Genomic DNA, 23,711 nt, shown 5'->3' with positions numbered 1-23,711 from the left:
TCTTCCTCATGTGGAGGTGGAACTTCGTGTCCTGTCCAAGGGCTCAAGTGAGCAGAGGCTGTCCCTGTCCCCTCCCTCCTGACCCCCAGCTCTCAGCTATGGATAGACATTGCTCAGATCCCCTCTCAGCCTTCTCCTATCCACACTAACCAGCCTCAGGTCTCTCAGCCTTTCTTCATCAGGCAGTGCTCCAGTACCTTCATCATCTTTGTAGCCCTCCCTCTGTTGGACTCTCTGCAGTAGACCTCTGTCCCTATTGAACTGGGGAGCCCAGAACTGGATGCAGTATTCCAGTTGGGGCCTCTCTAGGGCAGAGTAGAGAGGGAGGAGAACTTCCCTCGATTGCTGATCACACTCCTCTTAATGCTCCCCAGGACCCCATTGGCCTTCTTGGCCACCAGGGCACACTGCTGTCCCATGCAGAACTTGCTGTCCACCAGCACTGCCAGGTGCCTCTCCACAGTGCTGCTCTCCAGCAGCTCACCACCCAACCTGCACTGGTGCATTTTATTGCTCCTTTCCAGGTGCAGGACTCTGCATTTCTCCTTGTTGAACCTCCTGAGGTTCCTCTGTGCCCAGCTCTCAGCCTGTCCAGGTCTCCCTGAATGGTCTCGCAGCCTCCAGGTGTCTCAGCCAAGCCTCCCAGTTCAGTATCATCAGCAGGCTTGCTTAGCAGACTCTGTCCTCTCATCAGTGTCATTGATAAAGATGTTGCTATAGGCTGGGGACTGAGTGGCTGGAGAGCAGCCAGGAGGAAAGGGACCTGGGGGTACTGATGGATAGTAAGCTGAAGATGAGCCAGCAGTGTGCCCAGGTGGCCAAGAGAGCCAATGGCATCCTGGCCTCCATCAGGAACAGTGTGGCCAGCAGGACAAGGGAGGTTATTCTGCCCCTGTACTCAGCACTGGTCAGGCCACCCCTTGAGTGCTGTGTCCAGTTCTGGGCCCCTCAATTCAAGAAAGATGTTGAGGTGCTGGAAGGTGTCCAGAGAAGGGCAACAAAGCTGGTGAGGGGCCTGGAGCACAAACATGAGGAGAGGTTGAGGGAGCTGGGCCTGTTTAGCCTGGAGAAGAGGAGGCTCAGGGGTGATCTTATTACTGTCTACAACTACCTGAAGGGGCATTGTAGCCAGGTGGGGGGTGGCCTCTTCTCCCAGGTAACCAGCAATAGAACAAGGGGACACAGTCTCAAGTTGTGCCAGGGTAGGTCTAGGCTGGATATTAGGAGGAAGTTCTTCACAGAGAGAGTGATTGGCATTGGAATGGGCTGCCCAGGGAGGTGGTGGAGGCACCGTCCCTGGGGGTCTTCAAGCAAAGCCTGGCTGAGGCACTTAGTGCCATGGTCTGGTTGACTGGATAGGGCTGGGTGATAGGTTGGACTGGATGATCTTGGAGGTCTCTTCCAACCGTGTTGATTCTATGATTCTATGTTGAAAAGGACTGGACCCAGCACTGATCCCTGGGGGGGACTCCTCCAGTTCCAAGCCTGCAACTGGACTTGGCACCATTGATCCCCACTCTTTGCTTTCTGTTGTGTAAGGTTAAAGTCTTACTTCAGCTGTGTGGGATTTTTGTTTGAATCCATCACCCTGCTGTTCACATTTCATTCTTTCATAACAACCACAGAATCATAGGATCAACCAGGTTGGAGGAGACGTCCAAGCTCATCCACTCCAACCTATCCCCCAGCCCTAGCCAGTCAAGGTAGCAGAAACACTGATTAAACCCAAAAAGAAGCCTTTGCTAAGGTGAATCCATGTTGCAGCAGCTAACCTTAGGTGCACCACAGTGCACATCTTGCTGTTCCTTTCTCAATGGCACGAGGGGCAGGGGGCTCTTCCTTTCCCTCTTGGAGGGGCAGGGGGCTCTTCCTTTCCCTCTTGGAGGGGCAGGGGGCTCTTTCTTTTTCTCTTGGAGGGGCAGGGGGCTCTTCCTTTCCCTCTTGGAGGGGCAGGGGGCTCTTCCTTTCCCTCTTGGAGGGGCAGGGGGCTCTTCCTTTCCCTCTTGGAGGGGGCTGGGGGCTCTTCCTTTCCCTCTTGGAGGGGGCAGGGGGCTCTTCCTTTCCCTCTTGGAGGGGGCAGGGGGCTCTTCCTTTCCCTCTTGGAGGGGGCAGGGGGCTCTTCCTTTCCCTCTTGGAGGGGGCAGGGGGCTCTTCCTTTCCCTCTTGGAGGGGGCAGGGGGCTCTTCCTTTCCCTCTTGGAGGGGGCAGGGGGCTCTTCCTTTCCCTCTTGGAGGGGGCAGGGGGCTCTTCCTTTCCCTCTTGGAGGGGGCAGGGGGCTCTTCCTTTCCCTCTTGGAGGGGGCAGGGGGCTCTTCCTTTCCCTCTTGGAGGGGGCAGGGGGCTCTTCCTTTCCCTCTTGGAGGGGGCAGGGGGCTCTTCCTTTCCCTCTTGGAGGGGGCAGGGGGCTCTTCCTTTCCCTCTTGGAGGGGGCAGGGGGCTCTTCCTTTCCCTCTTGGAGGGGGCAGGGGGCTCTTCCTTTCCCTCTTGGAGGGGGCAGGGGGCTCTTCCTTTCCCTCTTGGAGGGGGCAGGGGGCTCTTCCTTTCCCTCTTGGAGGGGGCAGGGGGCTCTTCCTTTCCCTCTTGGAGGGGGCAGGGGGCTCTTCCTTTCCCTCTTGGAGGGGGCAGGGGGCTCTTCCTTTCCCTCTTGGAGGGGGCAGGGGGCTCTTTCTTTCCCTCTTGGAGGGGCAGGGGGCTCTTCCTTTCCCTCTTGGAGGGGGCAGGGGGCTCTTCCTTTCCCTCTTGGAGGGGGCAGGGGGCTCTTTCTTTCCCTCTTGGAGGGGGCAGGGGGCTCTTTCTTTCCCTCTTGGAGGGGGCAGGGGGCTCTTTCTTTCCCTCTTGGAGGGGGCAGGGGGCTCTTTCTTTCCCTCTTGGAGGGGGCAGGGGGCTCTTTCTTTCCCTCTTGGAGGGGGCAGGGGGCTCTTTCTTTCCCTCTTGGAGGGGCAGGGGGCTCTTTCTTTCCCTCTTGGAGGGGCAGGGGGCTCTTTCTTTCCCTCTTGGAGGGGCAGGGGGCTCTTTCTTTCCCTCTTGAGGGGGCAGGGGGCTCTTTCTTTCCCTCTTGGAGGGGGCAGGGGGCTCTTTCTTTCCCTCTTGGAGGGGGCAGGGGGCTCTTTCTTTCCCTCTTGGAGGGGGCAGGGGGCTCTTTCTTTCCCTCTTGAGGGGGCAGGGGGCTCTTTCTTTCCCTCTTGGAGGGGCAGGGGGCTCTTTCACAATGAACAGAAGCTGCTCCCTGTGTAATTTCTGGACTGTGAAATGCCTTAACCAGCTTCAAACATCGACCAGATGGTGATCGACGGGTGTAAGAAGTACATGAGGAAAACGTGTGGAGATGTCTTAGACAATCTGAAAGGAGAATGCTATCAGGTAAGGATTTGTTTCTCTGACCTGAAAAGCAGCATTTGAAAACGTTCTAGCTAGCCTGAGAGACTGCTGTGGCAAAGGGTTTTGAAAGAAAAGTCTTGTGGTTTTATTTCCTTTTGAATGGCTCTGCTGTGTTTGAATAGCTGGCAGTGGGATTTATCTTGGATGAGTAAAGTAGTGGCAAAGTATTTTAACTCTCCTGAGAAGGAGACTCCACAGCCTCTCTGGGCAGCCTGCTCCTGGGCTCTGGCATCCTCACAGGGAAAAAGAATTTCCTCGTAGTCACATGGAACCTCCTCTGCTCCAGCTTGCACCCAGTGCTCCTTGTCCTGTCATTGGCCACCTCTGAGCAGAGCCTGGCTCTGTCCTCCTGATGCTGCCCTGCACATCTCTATCAACAGCAATGAGGGCAGCCCTCAGGCTCCTCTGCTCCAAGCCCCAGCTCCCTCAGCCTGTCCTCAGCAGCGAGATGTTCCACTGCCTTCAGCATCTTTGTGGCTCTGTGCTGGCCTCTCTGAAGCAGTTCCTTAAGGTCCCTCTTGAAGTGAGGAGCCCAGAACTAGAAACAATACTCCAGAAGTGACTTCCCCAGGGCAGAGTAAGGGCAGGGGGAGAACTTCTCTTGACCTACTCAACCACAGCCCCTCTAATTCACCCCAGGATGCCTTTGGCCTTCTTGGCCACAAGGACACATTGCTGACTCATGGGCATCTTTCTGTCCACCAGGACCCCCAGGTCCCTTTCCCCTTGGCTGCTCACCAATCTGTCTTTCCCAGATACCAGACTCTACACTTGCCCTTGCTGGATTTCACTTCTTTGCTTGCGTCTAAGTCACCCTTTGCACAAATCCCTTAACTCTGCTGCTGAGTTGGGTACACAAAACCACACAGCAACTAGTGACAGGCCTGGGAGATACAATTTTGTGGTGCCTGTGTTATTGTCATGGCTTCTAGAAGTGCTCATTCTTTTTGAGGAGGAAGTTCTCCATCATGAGAGTGGTGAGAGCCTGGAATTGATAGCCCAGGGAGGTGGTTGAGGCCCCATGGCTGGAGGTGTTTGAGGCCAGGCTGGCTGAGGCTGTGTGCAGCCTGCTCTAGGGTAGGGTGTCCCTGGGCATGGCAGGGGGTTGGAACTGGCTGCTCCTTGTGCTCCCTTCCAACCCTGCCTGATTCTATGACTCTGTGATTCCCTGAGCATGGCAGGGGGTTGGAACTGGCTGCTCCTTGTGCTCCCTTCCAACCCTGCCTGATTCTATGACTCTGTGATTCCCTGCCCATGGCAGGGGGTTGGAACTGGCTGACCCTTGTGGTCCCTTCCAACCCTGCCTGATTCTATGACTCTGTGATTCCCTGCCCATGGCAGGGGGGTTGGAACTGGCTGATCCTTGTGGTCCCTTCCAACCCTGCCTGATTCTCTGATTCTATGATTTTTATGTGATTAGACTGAGAACAGAGCCTAGAATTAAATGCATCCTTAATATTTTTTCAAGTTTCCCCTCCTCTTAGCTGTTTGTTCCTTTTACTTGGTGAGTTTTAGGGCATTTTGAGTCCTAGCTCTAGAATTTCCTTCTTGCAGGTTCTGATTGAAGACTGTATTCCTGTACTGAAGAGGTATGCCAAAGAAGGAAGGATGTTTGATTATGTCATCAATGACTTGACAGCTGTTCCAATCTCCACATCTCCAGAAGAAGGTCAATATCTTTAATTTTTCCAGATAGGAAGATTTTGGGAGGTTTCTACCCCCTCCTTTTGCATGATAATTAGCACTCTGCAACAAAAAAAAACACTTTGATTTTTAACCTTCTTAATAACCAATCTGAGAGACAAAATAATTGATAGGAACACATCTGTTAATTTGTATTTTTTCCTGCAGTGTTAGGAAAACAATTTAAGTGCTTAGGACTTCTTGAAACTATCTTCCAGGACAATATCAACTCATGGAATTGAGTAAAAGCAATTTGGAGGTCAAAACTGCAATAAAATTGTACCCACTCCTTAATTTCATGGTAATGTCTGGAAAGTTAAGTGTGGAAAACCCTCCAGATGTCCATCAGTTCCACTGAGTATGGGTTGTGTGGGGTTTGATAGGGGTTTGTAGTGGTGGTGATGATTTATTTCACAGTTAATATAGTTTATCTCTTTTTGGCTCTCTCTCTCTCTTTTTGGGTCTCTCTCTCTCTCTCTCTTTTTGGGTCTCTCTCTCTCTCTCTTTTTGGGTCTCTCTCTCTCTCTCTTTTTGGGTCTCTCTCTCTCTCTCTTTTTGGGTCTCTCTCTCTCTCTCTTTTTGGGTCTCTCTCTCTCTCTCTTTTTGGGTCTCTCTCTCTCTCTTTTTGGGTCTCTCTCTCTCTCTTTTTGGGTCTCTCTCTCTCTCTCTTTTTGGGTCTCTCTCTCTCTCTCTTTTTGGGTCTCTCTCTCTCTCTCTCTTTTTGGGTCTCTCTCTCTCTCTCTCTTTTTGGGTCTCTCTCTCTCTCTCTCTCTTTTTGGGTCTCTCTCTCTCTCTCTCTCTTTTTGGGTCTCTCCCTCTCTCTCTCTCTCTCTCTCTTTTTGGGTCTCTCCCTCTCTCTCTCTCTCTCTCTCTCTTTTTGGGTCTCTCCCTCTCTCTCTCTTTCTGTCTCTTTGGGTCTCTCCCTCTCTCTCTCTCTCTCTGTCTCTTTGGGTCTCTCCCTCTCTCTCTCTCTCTCTGTCTCTTTGGGTCTCTCCCTCTCCCTCTCTCTCTCTCTCTCTCTTTGGGTCTCTCCCTCTCTCTCTCTCTCTCTCTTTGGGTCTCTCCCTCTCTCTCTCTCTCTCTCTTTGGGTCTCTCCCTCTCTCTCTCTCTCTCTCTTTGGGTCTCTCTCTCTCTCTCTCTCTCTCTCTTTGGGTCTCTCCCTCTCTCTCTCTCTCTCTCTTTGGGTCTCTCCCTCTCTCTCTCTCTCTCTTTGGGTCTCTCTCTCTCTCTCTCTCTCTTTGGGTCTCTCTCTCTCTCTCTCTCTCTTTGGGTCTCTCTCTCTCTCTTTTTGGGTCTCTCTCTCTCTCTTTTTGGGTCTCTCTCTCTCTCTTTTTGGGTCTCTCTCTCTCTCTTTTTGGGTCTCTCTCCTTTTTCATATTTTTAAACATTTATTTGTTTTGTTATTTATTTTTAATCTTGCCCCATTACCTATTTCAAATCAGCTTCTTTACATGGGCATGAAAAGCATTACACAGAGCTAAAACAGAGGATCTGGATCACTTAAGAAATAGCAATAATATAACAAACATCAAACTCTCAGAACTGGAAGGGAGGTTCTTGTGGTCGATTATACCTCCTGACCACTAGGGGGACTGGAGAGCTCATTTCTCCTTAAGGTGGAAGAGACTTGGATTCAATTAGAGTGTATAGAGTTTTGCACAGAGGCTTTTGAGTTATTTCCTTACAAAATGTTTTCTCTGGACTCTTGGAACTAACTGCAGTTTCCAGACTGGATGATCTTGGAGGTCTCTTCCAACCTTGTTGATTCTATGACAGTACCCAAACACTTGAAGGGAGTTCCACCAGTGTCTTCTGAGCCATCAAGGCTTGTAGATCTTCCCAGGCTCTAACAGGGTGCTGGGAAGGAGGCAGAGATGATCTCTAACCTGATCCTAGTTCCTCTTGGACTCCAGAGTTGGCACAGAGGTTTACAGAGGGGCAAGCAAGATGTCATGCATAGGTGCAGACAGGCAGAGTGTCATGCAGGCTGAATGCCTGTACCTGATAAACTTGAGGCAAGGCAATTTCCAGGTAGACAAACTCAAAGCATGAGGGCTTGTAGCAGGCAGAGCATGGCAGGATGCAAGGGCAGAGAGCAGTGAGGCAGAAGCATGATAAGGCAGAAGCATGATGAGGCAGAGGACGTTGTCTTTACCTGCTCATGTCTTTTTATCAGTGTAGTCCGAGACTAATGGCTCTTTTGGCCACAGATTAGCCAATCAGAATGGCAGTTTGCCAAACTTGACCACATGAGGTAAAGTCAGGGCTTCTTTTTACCTTTTAAGGGCAGAACTCAAGTGTGTAAACACATGTGGGCACCCTGTTTACAAGTTTGGAAGGAGAGAAGGAGACTCAGAGGCATCAGGCTGTTGTCTTCCTTTCCCATCAGCAGAAAAGAGGGAGAGCAGAAAATACCTCTGGGCAAACCAGGACATGTTTTAGGCTTATTTTGACCTTCCAAGACAGTTTTTTTTATTGTTGGTAGCTTCTCTCTGAGCAATAGGTTGTGTTGCAAGTCTTGAATGTATGCTTGTGAACAAAGGCTGCTGTGGTTTGAAATCAAACTCTCCATGCAGATTCTACGTGGGAGTTCCTGCGCTTGATTCTCGACCTCTCCATGAAAGTCCTGAAGCAAGATGGAAAATACTTCACACAGGTATGGTGTCTGGTTTGGAGAAAGAAAGTCTTGGTGTCTATCTGGTGCAGTTGGTGGTTTTCAGGTTAAAAAGGAGGGGACAAACTCAAAGCAGCTGAAGGAAAAAAAACTCCTAGCTAGCTGATTCTTTTCTTTTAACAGCTCCTTAGGGATTTGGGCTGCAAATTGACCTCTCTTTTTCTTGTTATTTCAGTGCCATTCATAGTGTTTGACTTTCAAAGCAGCATTTCTCTTCAGCCTGCAGAAGAGAAGGCTTCAAGGAGACCTTGTAGTAGCTTTCCAGTATCTAAAGGGGGCTACAGGAGGGCTGGGGACTATTGACAAGGTCTTGTAATGACAGGAGGAGGAGGAATGGGTTTAAAGTGGCAGAGGGGAGATTGAAACTGGATGTCAGGAAGCTCTTTGCAGTGAGGATGGTGAGACACTGGCACAAGTTGCCTGGGGAGGTTGTGGCTGCTCCCTCCCTGGAGGTGTTCAAGGCCAGGTTGGATGAGGCCTTGAGCAACCTGTTCTAGTGGGAGGTGTCCCTGCCTATGGCAGGGGCTGGAACTGGATGATCTTTGAGGTCACTTCCAACCTAAACCATTCTATGATTTTAAGAATCAGCTATGGGCATGCTTCAGAATACTTTAGCTGCAAGCAGCTCTTGGGGAAAGCAGAACAGATGTCATTTATGAAGAGATGTGTGGTTTTTCAGAAGCACAGAATGTTAGGGGTTGGAAGGGACCTCGAAAGATTGAGTACAACACTCCCCTGCCTGAGCAAGAGTACCTGGAATAGGTCACACAGGAAAGCATCCAGGTAGGTTTGGAAAGTCTTCAGAGAAGGAGACTCCACAACCTCTCTGGGCAGCCTGCTCCTGGGCTCTGGCACCCTCACAGGGAAAAAGAATTCCCTCATATTCACATGGAACCTCCTCTGCTGCAGCTTGCACCCAGTGCTCCTTGTCCTGTCATTGGGCATCCCTGAGCAGAGCCTGGCTCTGTCCTCCTGATGCTGCCCTGCACATCTCTATCAACAGCAATGAGGGCAGCCCTCAGGCTCCTCTGCTTCAAGCCCCAGCTCCCTCAGCCTGTCCTCAGGAGTGAGATGTTCCACTGCCTTCAGCATCTTTGGGGCTCTGTGCTGAACTCTTTCAGTCAGTTCTTTGAGGTCCTTCTTGAATTGAGGTGCCCAGAACTGGACACAGTATTCCAGTCATGGCCTCCCCAGCACAGAGTAGAGGGGCAGTAGAACCTCTCTGCACCTACTAACCACAGCCCTTCTAATACACTGCAGGATATCATTGTCACCTCTTCATGCTTGTCACCTCTTCATTGGGCTCTGTTCAGGTTTGCACAGAATGTTAGGCATTAGAAGTGACCTTCTTTCCTATCTGACCTCTAGAATAGCAATCTCAACCACCTCCCAAACTTCAGAAGGCTCTGAACAGTAGATCCTAACACTTAGCTGTCATAGAATGGTTTGGATTGCAAGGCACCCAAAAGGTCTCCTAGCCCAACTCCCTGCAGTGAGCAGGGACATCCCTTACTAGATGAGACTGCACCCAGAAGGTCACCTAGCCCAACTCCCTGCAGTGAGCAGGGACATCCCCAACTAGAGGAGAGTGCACAGAGAAGGTCACCTAGCCCAACTCCCTGCAGTGAGCAGGGACATCCCCAACTAGGGGAGATTGCACAGAGAAGGTCACCTAGCCCAACTCCCTGCAGTGAGCAGGGACATCCCCAGCTAGAGGAGATTGCACAGAGAAGGTCACCTAGCCCAGCTCCCTGCAGTGAGCAGGGACATACCACAGTATCACAGTATCATCAGGGTTGGAAGAGACCTCACAGATCATCAAGTCCAACCCTTTACCACATAGCTCAAGGCCAGACCATGGCACCAAGTGCCACGTCCAGTCCTGCCTTGAACAGCTCCAGGGACAGCGACTCCACCACCTCCCCGGGCAGCCCATTCCAGTGTCCAATGACTCTCTCAGTGAAGAACTTTCTCCTCACCTCCAGCCTAAATCTCCCCTGGCGTAGCTTGAGCCCAACTCCCTGCAGTGAGCAGGGACATCCCTAACTAGATGAGATTGCACAGAGAAGGTCACCTAGCCCAACTCCCTGCAGTGAGCAGGGACATCCCTAACTAGATGAGATTGCACAGAGAAGGTCACCTAGCCCAGCTCCCTGCAGTGAGCAGGGACATCCCCAACTAGATGAGATTGCACAGAGAAGGTCACCTAGCCCAACTCCCTGCAGTGAGCAGGGACATCCCTTACTAGATGAGACTGCACAGAGTCTGACCCAACCTGGCTTTGAATGTCTCCAGGGATGAGGCCACCTCCATCACCTCCCTACGCCATTGAGTCCAAGTCCCCTGGAAAACGTTCTCCTGGGTTCAGAAATTCTTAGCAGGCACTCTAGAGCTGTCTAACTCACCTATAATTCTTCGTATAATCTCAGATGCTTCTATTTTGGCACATTGCTCTTATGAAGCCTTCTTGTTCCCTCGGTGATCACACCCCAGGGTGATCCTCAAAGCAGCCTCGGAGTGTGCTGCTGCAGGATCTCGTTTGACCACCAGGTGGCGCCTGGTAACCACCCTCGCCTTGCAGCTTCTTAACCTGGAGATTCGCCTTGTGGAAGGTGTTGCAGACTATTTATGTTCCTAAGGGATGCACGAACATAATTGGCCAATTTTAGGATGAAGGAGGGATCTTTTCCTGGTTTCAGCTCTGGAAAGATAGGGAAGGGTGGTTCATGGATCTCTTTCTGCTGTTTGAAGTCAGTGCTTAAGTATATTGAGGGGAAAAGGAATGCTTCCATACTTCATGCTTCCCCAGGTATCAATCACAATGGGAACAAAACCTTACTTGTGTGACTAGCAGCATTGCTTTTCATGTCTTTGTTTTCTCAGCTGCATCTTCATTTGAGAGGCTCGTTTCCCTGTAGAGGGAAATGAGCTTTTGACCCCTTATCCTGCAGAACTTGCAGCCCTCTTTAAGTTTAAGACTTGAGACTTGCTTGTGAAAACTTCCTGTTGAACATAATCCCACTCCTCTGATGCTAAAGGGTTGTGTGGCTTCCAATATTTCTGTTCCTCCTCCTTCTGAAGCTGGTGCTTGGAACTGATTAGTGATGCAGTATGGGTCTGTGAGGTGCTCAGAGTTGCTTTCTCCAAGGCAAACCAGTTACATATTCAGGCTCCTAGCAGTCACAGGGGAGAGAAGTGAGAGTCAGTAAGGATGTACTTGACACATCCCACAGTCTGGTTTTAGTTCTGATGGACTTTCTCAGTGACTAGTTTCTGAACATAACAGACTGACAGGGGCTGGAAGGAGTCTCTGGAGATCATCAAGTCCAACCCTGCCAGAGCAGGACCATTGAGTCTAGCTCAGGTTGCACAGGAACACATCCAGACACAGCTGGAAAGTCTCCAGAGAAGGAGACTCCACAACCTCTCTGGGCAGCCTGTGCCAGGGCTCTGGGACCCTTACAGTAAAGAATTTCTTCCTCATGTTGAGGTGGAACTTCTTATGCTGTAGTTTATACCTCTTACCCCTTGTCCTATCCCAGGGCACAACTGAGAAGAGTTTATCCTCTTCCTGTTAAGTGTTTTTATGCTGTTGGACCTTGCAGTGTGATTTTTAGATTGCCCAAGGGATTTCTTTTCCCTTTTGCTTTACTTTTTTCAGCTTCACTGTACTTACAGATACTAATGTGGGGTTTTTTTTCTGCACCATCACCATCTTCCACCTTCCCAGTAGCACGTAAGGATTGTCCCAACAGCTGTGAAACAGTCAAATGCAGAGGCTGCTGATTGGAAGGTTGTCTCTGTGTGTCTGGGGCTAACATGAAGCTGAGCAAATGTTCTGTGTTTTGTGCTTTTGTGTTATTTTTGTTTTCTGTGCTGAATTTTTACTCTGCTGACCTAATCCTTTGAGGTTGAGCAGACTATCATTTTCATCCTGTTTATGAAAGTGCAACCTTTAAAAATACCTCTCAACAGGAATTTGGTGCTTTGTACTCTGGGTCATTCAACCCAGTCAGGACAGAAACTGTCTTAAACCACTCACAGGTTTGTGTTTTGGTAAACAAGCAGTAAGCACTGGAGCAAAGGGGTCAGATGTCTCCCACAGGCAGCCATTCACCAAGCTTTCACTTCCTGGCTGCTCTCTAATACAGCCTTGCCCTGCCCTCTGAACATCCAGAACCACTGTGATGTTGCACTCCTTTTTTTGGCCACCGTGTGGGTTTTCTAATTAGCACTTCCAAAGAGGGAGGAGGTTTGTCCTTCACTGCAGTGGGAAAGGAGGCTGGAAGAAGGGATGCAGAGCAGCCTCTGTGTGAGCCTGTGTGATTTATTGGTAGTTTAGGAGTCCTTAAGGCACAGACATTTAGAATCATAGAATGGCTTAAGGTGCAAGGGACCTCAAAGATCATCCAATTCCAACCCCCTGCCATGGGCAGGGACACCTCCCACTAGAACAGGTTGCTCAAGGACTCATCCAGCCTGGCCTTGAACACCTCCAGGGTGGTTGTGGAGCACAGAATCACCCAGTATGATCTTCTCTCTAGGCAACCTGTGCCAGTGTCTTACCACCCTCACTGCAAACAACTTCTTCCTAGAATCTAGTTTCAGTCTCCCCTCTGCCAGGTTAAACCCATTCCTCCTCCTCCTGTCATTATGAGACCTTGTCAATAGTCCCTCCCCAGCCTTCCTAGAGCCCCCTTTCAGATCCTGGAAGGCCACTCCAAGGTCTCCTCCAAGCCTTCTCTTCTCCAGGCTGCAGAGCCCCAGCTCTTGTAGCCTGTCCTCCGAGCAGAGCTGCTGCAGCCCTCCCTGCATCTTGGTGGCCTCCTCTGGACTGGCTCCAACACTTCCATGTCCTGCTTGTGTTGGGGGCTCCAGAACTGCCCCCAGGACTGCAGGTGGGGTCTGAGGAGAGCAGAGCCAAGGGGCACAATCCCCTCCATTGCCCTGTGCCCACACTGCTCTTGCTGCAGCCCAGCACAGGGTTGTGTCTGGGCTGCACTCACACTGCAGGCTCCTGTTGAGCTTTTCATCAGCCCAGGGCCTTTTCCTCAGGGCTGCTCTCAGCCATTCCCCACCCAGCCTGGAGTTGTGCTTGGGATTGTGCCCACCCAGGTGCAGGACTTTACACTTAGCCTTGTTGAATGTCATGAGGTTGGCCTGGATTTTAAGAAACACTGCAGTGCTTCCCCTAGAGAAAGGCATCATAAAATTGGGGAGGGAAAAAAAAAAGGAGGGGGGAGAGGAAAAAAGTATTAATAATGAAAAAAAAATCTTCTGGAAAGATATTCAAAATCCCTTCAGTGTAGAAAGGGAAGAAAGTAAACACTGCAATGCTTCCCCTAGAGAACCATAGAATCACAGAATCAGGCAGGGTTGGAAGGGAGCACAAGGAGCAGCCAGTTCCAACCCCCCTGCCATGCCCAGGGACACCCTACCCTAGAGCAGGCTGCACACAGCCTCAGCCAGCCTGGCCTCAAACACCTCCAGCCATGGGGCCTCAACCACCTCCCTGGGCAACCCCTGCCAGGCTCTCACCACTCTCCTGCTCAACAACTTCCTCTTCACATGCAGTCTGAACCTACTCATCTTCAGCTTTGCTTCAGCTTCTTCCTCATCCCCACTGTAAGTCTGCTCTCCTCAAGCTTCAATCCATTCCTTCTCATCCTTTCACTACAAGGCTTTGCCAAAAGTCCCTTCCTGGATTTCTTGTATCTCCCTTCAGGTACTGGAAGGCTGCTCTAAAGTCCTCCAGGAGAGCTGTCTTCTCTCTGTGCTGAACAGCCCCAACTCAGCCTTTTTATTGTCTGTCTGGAGCTGGATTTATTATTTAAGTGCCCTGTGTATAGTTTTTATGTGGGAACAACAACAACTGACCAAAAAAAAAACCCAAACAAACACAAAAATCCAAAATAAACTAACCCCAACCCCTCCCCCCACCAAAAACAAAGGCAACAGCTGAAAAAAAACCCAACAAAACCAACCTAAAACACCAAGACTAAAGGTTGGACTGAATGATCTTGGAGGTCTCTTCCAACCTGGTTGATTCTATGATTCTAAAATGAAAACAAAAGCCCAAACAAACAGAAAAGAAGGCAAAGAAACCCAAAACAAACTCCAAAGAGCAAACAAAATCCTCCCTAACCCCATCCCAATAAAAAGGAAACAAAAAACTCCAACCCCCCCCACAACTGTTCAGAGCTAATACCATAGAATCATAGAATCAACTCGGTTGGAAGAGACCTCCAAGATCATCCAGTCCAACCTAGCACCCAGCCCTATCCAATCAACTAAACCATGGCACTAAGTGCCTCATGTGGTCTTTTCTTGAACACCTCCAGGGACAGCAACTCCACCACCTCCCTGGGCAGCCCATTCCAATGGCAAATCACTCTCTCTGCCAAGAACTTCCTCCTAACATTCAGTCTATACCTCTCCCAACACAACTTGAGACTGTGTGCCTTTGTTCTGTCTCTATGATTTATGATGCTCTGTCTCTCTGATGCTGTGACTCTCTGATGCTGTGATTCTGTGATGCTGTGCTTCTATGATCACAGTATCACAGTATCCCAGTATCAATCAGGGTTGGAAGAGACCTCACAGATCATCAAGTCCAACCCTTTACCACAGAGCTCAAGGCCAGACCATGGCACCAAGCTGTGGTGTATCTCCAGAAGCAGAGGTTGCTAAAACAGCCAGCTGGGAATGTCTGAACCTTTAGGTAAGATGTTGATGTTTGGAGGCTGTGAGTTGGAGAAGCAAAAAAAATGCTTCTTGCCCTCTTTCATTGTTGCTGTAATTTGTTTTCTGCTGCTGGCTGCAGTGATTTGTTTGTTGCTGGAGGAGGGGAAAGGCTGAAATCCTGAAACAACAGGCTGGGCAAGTGGAGACTTTTGTCTCGTGGTGTAGCCTATTAAACTTCCTCTGCCACAGTGGTGTGCTCCATAAATTACCTAGCAGTGTTTTCTATTTCTGACTGAAATGACACACACACACAGACACAGGTTAGGGTTTGAGTTTGCTTTTGCATCCTCTCTGCTGCTGAATCCAAATGGTATGTTTGGTGAAGGGTGGCTGCTGGTGGCCCCTGGGTAATAACAGCTTACTAAACAAGCACTTGCAGCAGTCTGTTCTTTGTTGGCCTTTGTGCAGTGGTGCTCAATTTGGGTTCTTCTCTTTCTTTTTTTCACAACCCCCCTTCTGTTTTCATAGAATCAACCAGGTTGGAAGAGAGCTCCAAGCTCATCCAGTCCAACCTAGCACCCAGCCCTAGCCAGTCAACCAGACCATGGCAATGAGTGCCCCATCCAGTCTTCTCTTGAACACCTCCAGGGACAGTGCCTCCACCACCTTGTGGGCAGCCCATTCCAATGCCAATCACTCTCTCTGCCAACAACTTCCTCCTAACATCCAGCCTATACTTCCCCCAGCACAGCTTGAGACTGTGTCCCCTTGTTCTGTTGCTGGTTGTCTGGGAGAAGAGCCCAACCCCACCTGGCTACAGCCTCCCTTCAGATAGTTGTAGACAGCAATGAGCTCTGCCCTGAGCCTCCTCTTCTCCAGGCTAAACAAGCCCAGCTCCCTCAGCCTCTCCTCATAGGAGGAGATGCCCCAGACCAAATGTGATCTATTCAGTACTGCCAAGCAGATAACCAAGTACACATTTGTTCATGGCATGTGAGCAATCCTAAATTAGGTTTTATAGAAGCTTTTCTAAAACCAAACTTTCAAGAAGGTGACTTTTGAGAAGGTGTAGTGTGTGGAGTCTGAGCTGAAGTGGTTTTTTCACTCTTACCCTTGAGCACAGTGCAGAAGAGGAGGAGCTGAGGTGACCTTCTTGTTGCCTTTCCAGTATCTGAAGGGGGCAACAAAAAAGCTGGGGAGGGACTTTTTAGGCTGTGAGGGAGTGACAGGACTAGAAGGAATGGAGCAAAGCTGGAGGTGGGGAGAGTGAGGCTGGAGGTGAGGAGGAAGTTGTTGAGCAGGAGAGTGGTGAGAGGCTGGCAGGGGTTGCCCAGGGAGGTGGTTGAGGCCCCATGGCTGGAGGTGTTTAAGGCCAGGCTGGCTGAGGCTGTGTGCAGCCTGCTCTAGGGTAGAGTGTCCCTGGGCATGGCAGGGGGGTTGGCACTGGCTGCTCCTTGTGCTCCCTTCCAACCCTGCCTAATTCTATGAAATCCAGCTGGCAGCTGGTCACCAGTGGGCTTCCTCAGGCACAGGATTAGCACCACTTCTATCTCACATCTTTGTCAGTGGCCTTAATGAGAAGCTAAGAATGCACCAGCAGATGACAACAAGCTGGGTGGGAATGTTGATGTGCTTGAGGATTGTCTACAGAGACAGATTGGATCAATGGGCCAAGGTCAGGGGGATGTGCTTCAACCTCTTCTCACAGATCACAGAATAGAATCATAGAATCAGGGTTGGAAAGGACCACAAGGGACACCCTACCTTAAACCATTCTGTGAGCCTAGGAGAAGATGTTTGTTGCCAAAATATTTGCTAGCACACTTTAAGCAACTCTAAAGAGAAGAGCTCCTGAGTAGATGTTACAGGTAAAGAACCCATGGTGGTCTGCTTTTAACTGTAAGCTCTAACGTAGAAGTTGCCTCTGCTAATGAGGAGAGAGGTGATCCCACCCCATTCTGACCCTTTCTTGGAAAGGTAGCATTAAGGTAAGCTGTTGAGGATTTGCCTTGCAAGTATCAATGTTAAGAACAGTGTGGTTCAAGCTCTGACTTGCTTTAAGAGCTTGCATTGCTGACAGTGTTCAAGGCCAGGTTGGATGAGGCCTTGAGCAGCTGAATCTAGAAGAGAGGTGTCCCTGCCCATGACAGGGAGTTTGGAGTAGGTGAGAACTCTAATCATGGAGTCACAGAGTGTCAGGGGCTGGAAGGGACCTCCAAAGCTCAGCCAGTCCAACTCCCTGCCAGAGCAGCAGCACATAAATCAGGTCACACAGGAACACATCCAGGCAGGGATTGAATATCTCTAGAGAAGGAGACTCCACAACCCCCCTGGGCAGCCTGTGCCAGGGCTCTGGCACCCTCACAGGGAGAAAAATCCTCAAGTTTCCATGGAACTTCCTATGCCTCAGCTCCCACCCATTGCCCCTTGTGCTGGCACTGGGCATCACCCAGCAGAGCCTGGCTCCAGCCTCCTGCCACTCACCTGCACATCTTTACCAACATGAATGAGGTCACCTCTCAGCTCCTCTGCTCCCAGCAGCACAGCCCCAGCTCCCTCAGCCTCTCTTCCTAACAGAGCTGTTCCATTCCCTTCATCCTCTTTGTGGCTCTCTGCTGGACTCTCTCCAGCAGTTCTGTGTCCCTCTTGAAGAGGAGGACCCAGAACAGGACACAGTGCTCCAGATGTGGCCTCACCAGGGCAGGGTAGAGGGGCAGGAGAACTTCTCTCCACCTCCTCACCACAGCCCTTCTAATCCACCCCAGGATGGCATTGCCCCTCTTGGCCAGAGCACATTGCTGGCTCCTGGGCAACCTCCCACCCACTAGGATGCTATCCTGCTCCTTGGGGTTGTTCTTTCCCAGGTGCCAAACTCTCCACTCGCCCTTGTTTAATTTCATTCAATTTTATCCCTGCCTATCCCTCCAGCCTCTCCCAAGTCTGAAGGTCCCTTCCAACCTGAGCCACCCTATGACTCTATAGATTTATCTGCAATTCAGCCTTTTAATGTGTGATCCTAACTGGAACTTCTCCTTTCTGTTTTGTTTTTGTTCCTGCAGGGAAACTGTATCAATCTGACTGATGCCTTGACTCTGTACGAAGAACAGCTTAGCAGGCTTTATTGTCCCGTGGAGTTTTCAAAGGAAACAGTTTGTGTTCCCTCCTACATGGAATTGTATCCTTTAAAAGACTGGGAAAAGAAGAGTGAAGGATGTGCATTAATAAATCAAGCAAGCTTTAGGTTGCTTGGAGGTCGTGAGATCAAATGCAAGAAGGCAGTTCTAGCTTAAACACTATCTGTGAGGTTTTTTCATGCTAAATGAACTGCTGCAGCTTTGTTTTGCAGCTAATTGCAGGAATTACTCTGCTAAGATGCCAGAAATTCAGATCTGGTGGAAATGAGCAGCACCTTACAAGACCAGGATGTGTTTTTATTCATAGAATCATAGAATCAACCAGGTTGGAAGAGACCTCCAAGATCATCCAGTCAAACCCATCACTGCTTATGTGACTTAGGATGGAGGTAATGCTGCCTGAGAGTTCTGGCAAGACTCTATTTGAGTGGTTCTTTGTTGTCTTTCAACACAGAAAGTAAAGAAGTGAAGAACTTCTTGGCTGTAAGGGTGACAGAGCACTGGCACAGGCTGCCCAGAGAGGTTGTGGAGTTTCCTTCTCTGGAGCCTTTCCATCTCTGGATGTGTTCCTGTGTGACTTGCACTGGATTCTCTGGTCCTGCTCTGGCAAGGAGGTTGGACTGGAAGATCTCCAGAGATCCCTTCCAGCCCCTAACATCCTGTGAATCACAGAATAGTCTGAGTTGGAAGCGACCTCCAGAGGTCTGTGTCCTTCCTGTGTTGAAGGCTGGATGCAGTACTCCAGGTGAGGTCTCACCACAGCAGAACAGAGTGGCAGAATCCTCTCTCTCCATCTCTGGCCAAAGGGTCAGAGAATCATCTGAGTTGGAAGGGACCTCATCCAGTGCAACCCTCTCTGCAGTCAGCAGGGACATCCTCAGCTAGATAAGATTGCCCTGAGCCCCCTTGAGCCTCACCTTGAATATCTCCAGTAATGAGGCCTCAGCCACCTCCCTGGGCAACCTGTTGCAGTGTTCCACCACCCTCATGGTGCAGAACTTGTGCCTAACACCCAATCTACATCTACTCTTCTCTGGTTTGAAGCCATTGCTGTAGTTTGAAGTTTGTCAGCTCACTGGAAATCTTTTCCAAAGCAGTGAAGCAGCATTTGCTACTCATTCAGAAAACATCTGCACACTTAAAACCAAACAATGCAGAAAGCATTCTGCAGCTGCATGTTTGAAAGCTGAACCTCTGAGCTAACTTCACACAGATAAGCACAACTTAGATCTTTAAATATTCTCTGATAGCTCTGTTCTTGAGCAGAGAGCTCAGGCTGGATTTTTAATGGGTAAAAAAAAAGTGATTCTTAGCTGTCACTTGTAGTGTTAGGGACAAAATATACACAGCTTGCATCAGGTTGCAGGGGAGCTTCAAAGCTCAGCTTGTCCACCCCTCCTGCAGTCAGTAGGGACACCTCCAACTAGATCAGGCTGCCCAGGGCCACGTCAAGTCTGAGCTTGAATGTCTTCTAGGAAGGGGCTTCAACCACATCCCTGGTTCCAGTATTTCACCACTCTCACTGTGCACAACTTCCTCCTGATGTCCAACCTAATGTGTCCTGCTCCAGTTTCAAATCATTGTCCCTCATCCTATCATTATATGCCCTGTAATTCCTTGGCATAGAATCATCCAGGTTGGAAGAGAGCTCCAAGCTCATCCAGCCCAACCTAGCACCCAGCCCTGCCCAACCAACCAGACCATGGCACTAAGTGCCCCAGCCAGGCTTGGCTGCAACACCTCCAGGGATGGCAACTCCGCCACCTCCCTGGGCAGCCCATTCCAGTGCCAATCACTCTCTCTGACAACAACTTCCTCACAACATCCAGCCTAGACCTGCCCTGGCACAGCTTCAGCCTCTGTCCCCTTCTGCTGCTGCTGGCTGCCTGGCAGCAGAGCCCAACCCCACCTGGCTACAGCCTCCCTGCCGGCAGCTGCAGGCAGCAATGAGCTCTGCCCTGAGCCTCCTCTGCTGCAGGCTGCACCCCCCCAGCTCCCTCAGCCTCTCCTCACAGGGCTGTGCTCCAGGCCCCTCCCCAGCCTTGCTGCCCTGCTCCAAACACCTTCCAGCACCTCAGCATCTCTCTGCAATGGAGGAGCCCAGAACTGGACACAGCACTCAAGGGGTAACCTGACCAGTGTTGGCAGTGTTGTTGTCCTGTCACTACAGTTTCAAGTGGAGGGGTCCAGACATTTCTCAGCCACATCCCATTGCTAAAAACACTCCAGGATTTCTTCATTTTTCTGGGTTGCAGGCAAATTATACCTAGGGATAGAAGTTTCAGCTTCAAGCCAGCAGCTCAAGAGGGCTGTTTTAATTTGTTATCCTGTTGGCTGTATTTGCTTTGAATGTTTACCACTCTTGTGTGATGTCCTCCCAGGAAATGTTCCTGTAGGGTAATGCCTGCTGTGGCTGTGTCTGTCTTGACAGGAGAGATCTTTTAAGGGATCTGCTTGTTCATAGTGTGTTAAGTGCTAGGTTGGACTGGATGATCTTGGAGGTCTCTTCCAACCTGGTTGATTCTATGATTCTAAGTGTGTAGAAGCTTGCCACAGCCTTTCTTGTGTTGTGTGTGTTCACTTTGCTTCCCTTCTCTTGTCTCTAATCTTGATACTGTTCAGTGCCTGCTGTGTCTGTCTTGACAGGAGAGATCTTTTAAGGGATTTGCTTGTTCATAGTGTGTTAAGTGCTAGGTTGGACTGGATGATCTTGGAGGTCTCTTCCAACCTGGTTGATTCTATGATTCTAAGTGTGTAGAAACTTGCCACAGCCTTTCTTGTGTTGTGTGCGTTCACTTTGCTTCCCTTCTCTTGTCTCTAATCTTGCTGCTGTTCAGTGCCTGCTGTTCTGGGCTTCATCCTGACTAGCAAACTTCTCCTGTTTCTTGTTAGTGTCAGCTATCCACTCAATTCAGATTTAATCTTCATGTTTTCAAGACAAAAAAGGATTGAGAAAAGACAGGCAGATGTTTGCCCCTGTAGCTTTGAGTTTCAGAGACACCAGTTACTTATTTCTGCCTTTACAGCTGTCAGGCCTTAATGCAATGTGTATGTGCTTTGAAATATGCATCTTCAAGAGCTCCTCTGAATGCTTACTGCATTGTTTGGTTTGAAGTGTGCAGAAGGTTTCTAAATGAATTGAGTTGCAAATGCTGCTTCATTTCCAGTAAGCTAACAAACTTCAAACTAGACCACTGGCTTCAAACCAGAGAAGAGCAGATTTAGACTGGGTGTTAGGAACAAGTTCTGCACCGTGAGGGTGGTAGAACACTGGCACAGATTGCCCAGGGAGGTGGTTGGGGCCTCATCCAGATGCTCAAGATGAGGCTCAAGGGGGCTTAGAGCAACCTGATCTAGCTGAGGATGTCTCTGCTGACTGCAAGGTGGGGTTGGACTGGATGACATTTGGAGATGCCTTCCAACCCAGGCCATTCTGTGATTCTGTGTAACAGATGTGAAATGCTTTTAGCAATTAATGTATTAAAACTGGCCAGCAAATGGGACAATGTAGAGAGGTAGGTGCTGGTCCCTGCTCACAGGTAATTAGTGCTAGAGCAAGAGGAAAGGCCTCTGAGATCATCAGGTCTAACCATTAACCCTGCTCTACCAAGGCCACTGTATCCTCAAGCACCACATCTAAACCACCTTTAAAGACACCCAGGGCTGGTGACTCCACCACCACCCTGGGCAGCCTGTGCCAATGCTTGACCACTCTTGCAGGGAAAAAATGCTTCTTGATGTCTAGTCTAAAACATCTCCTGGAGCAGCTTGAAGCTGTTCTCTCTCCTATCATTAATTCCTTGTGAGAAGAGCCCAGCACCTACCTCTCTACATTGTCCTTTCATGCAGGTGCAGAGGGTGATAAGGTCTCCTCTCAGCCTCTTCTTCCTCACACTGAACACTCAGTTCCCTCAGCTGCTCTTTGTCATCCCCATTCTCTAGACCCCTCACTAGCCTAGTTGCTGTTCTCTGCACCCTCTCCAGCCCCTCAGTGTCTTCTACTGAGGTGCCCCAAACTGACCACAGCACTCAAGGTGTGGCCTCACCAATGCTGAATGAAGGGGGACAATCCCTGCTCTGCTCCTTCTGGTTACACCATGGCTGATCCCAGCCAGGATGCCATTGGCTTGGCCACCTGAGCACACTGCTGGCTCCTATTGAGCTGCTTGTCCATTAAAACCTCCTGGCCCCTTTCTGCTGGACTGCTTTCCAGCCACACTTCCTCAAGCCTGGAGCACAGGTGGGGTTGGGCTCTGCTGCCAGGCAGCCAGCAGCAGAACACGGGGACACAGGCTCAAGCTGTGCCAGGGCAGGTCTAGGCTGGATGTGAGGAGGAAGTTGTTGTCAGAGCGAGTGATTGGCATTGGAATGGGCTGCCCAGGGAGGTGGTGGAGTGGCCGTGGCTGGAGGTGTTGCAGCCAAGCCTGGCTGGGGCACTTAGTGCCATGGTCTGGTTGATTGGGCAGGGGTGGGTGCTAGATTGGGCTGGCTGAGCTTGGAGCTCTCTTCCAACCTGCTTGATTCTATGATTCCTCTCACTGCATGGGGTTATTGTGGCCCAGGTGCAGGACACAGTACTTGGCCTTCACAGAATGAACCAGGTTGGAAAAGACCTCTCAGATCATCGACTCCAACCTATCACCTGAACCCTTCTAATTAACTAAACCATGGCACTAAGTGCCACACAGCAGTGCCACACACTGCTGGCTCTGCTTAGCCATTTGTTAGAACTGGATGATGGACAAGGCTGGGGAGACGCCTTGAGCACAGCCCTATGAGGAGAGGCTGAGGGAGCTGGGATTGGTTAGCCTGGAGAAGAGGAGGCTCAGGGGAGACCTTATTGCTGTCTACAACTACCTGAGGGGTGGTTGTGGCCAGGAGGAGGTTGCTCTCTTCTCTCAGGTGGCCAGCACCAGAACGAGAGGACACAGCCTCAGGCTGTGCCAGGGGAGATTTAGGCTGGAGGTGAGGAGAAAGTTCTTCCCTGAGAGAGTCATTGGACACTGGAATGGGCTGCCCGGGGAGGTGGTGGAGTCGCAGTCCCTGGAGCTGTTCAAGGCAGGACTGGACGTGGCACTTGGTGCCATGGTCTAGCCTTGAGCTCTGTGGTAAAGGGTTGGACTTGATGATCTGTGAGGTCTCTTCCAACCCTGATGATACTGTGTGATACTGTGATCTTTAAAGTCCCTTCCCACCTGAACCACTGCATGAACCTTTCTGAACCACTCCCAAGTTTTCAGAGTTGAAATCCTAAGTGGGAAGAACTAACTTGAATTTCAAATGGGTATTTAATGAAATGACCTTTTCCTTCTTTTATTTCCCTTAACTCCTCATTTTTATTCCAGATGGGTATTCTACACTATTTGGAAGAAACAAACCACCCTCTGAACCACAAAGATGATTTGCTCCCCATCCTTAAATCCTAAACATGCTGCATGGAGCATCTTCTGGGGCCTGCCACGTGCTGCATATTGGCATCTTGAACCTTTTAAATTATATGCTGTAGATGATTCCTGGAAACTTAGTCATGCTGTTTGATTGTGAATTCTTTAAGTGGTTTGGTTTTGGGGTTGAGTTTTGGGGTTTTTTTTTAATTGTTTTAATTTAAAAGCAAATGGAGAGAGAAAGAGAGAGAAAAAAATGTATATTTTGATCAGCTTTTAGGGTGTTCTTATTTGAGAGTCAGCTGAAAGATAAATAACCTATTTGGCTGCTGAATGCACTGAGCCTTTAGACTGTGATCATTTTTATTTTGGGGTTGGGGTTTTTGTTTTGTTTTCTTTTCTTCTTGTAGATCTCAAACTGATTAAACAAAAACCAATCAAACCACAAACAAACACAAAGACATCTTTAGCCATTGCATCCCTGAAAGGAGGTTGGTTGGATTTCCATCAGACTTTTAGCTATGGTGTTTTATTTCTTTTGAGGAGAAGAGAGTTTTCAGTTTGGTTTTTATGAAACACTGCAATGCTTCCTCTAGAGAAAGGCATCATAAAATTGGGGAGGGGGGAAAAAAAGGGAGGGAGGAGAGGAAAAAAGTGATAATAATGAAAAAACTTCTGGAAGGATATTCAAAAGCCCTTCAGTGTGGAAAGGGAAGAAAGCAGGAAACACTGCAATGCTTGCCCTAGAGAACCATAGAATCACAGAATCAGGCA

General features: G+C 49.7%; 1 protein-coding gene across 2 annotated transcripts in view; it reads left to right on the top strand.

The window, feature by feature from the left end:
- Positions 1 to 23,275, top strand: part of SMS (spermine synthase) — a 58,751-nt gene extending 35,476 nt beyond the window's left edge. The window contains exons 7-11 of one of the 2 annotated variants that reach the window (XM_064152010.1): positions 3,272 to 3,359; positions 4,932 to 5,046; positions 7,638 to 7,717; positions 17,479 to 17,594; positions 22,899 to 23,275. In XM_064152010.1, the coding sequence (XP_064008080.1) occupies positions 3,272 to 3,359; positions 4,932 to 5,046; positions 7,638 to 7,717; positions 17,479 to 17,594; positions 22,899 to 22,941 (442 nt within the window). In that variant the 3' untranslated portion in view covers positions 22,942 to 23,275. Of the gene's footprint in view, positions 1 to 3,271; positions 3,360 to 4,931; positions 5,047 to 7,637; positions 7,718 to 14,365; positions 14,457 to 17,478; positions 17,595 to 22,898 lie in introns of those variants that run through there. The other variant, XM_064152011.1, reaches the window with a different exon arrangement.
- Positions 23,276 to 23,711: the final 436 nt, after the last annotated feature.

The sequence above is a fragment of the Pogoniulus pusillus genome, chromosome 12 (assembly GCF_015220805.1).
Source record: "Pogoniulus pusillus isolate bPogPus1 chromosome 12, bPogPus1.pri, whole genome shotgun sequence".
NCBI lineage: Eukaryota > Metazoa > Chordata > Aves > Piciformes > Lybiidae > Pogoniulus > Pogoniulus pusillus.
This window is presented reverse-complemented; position numbering and strand designations above follow the sequence as displayed.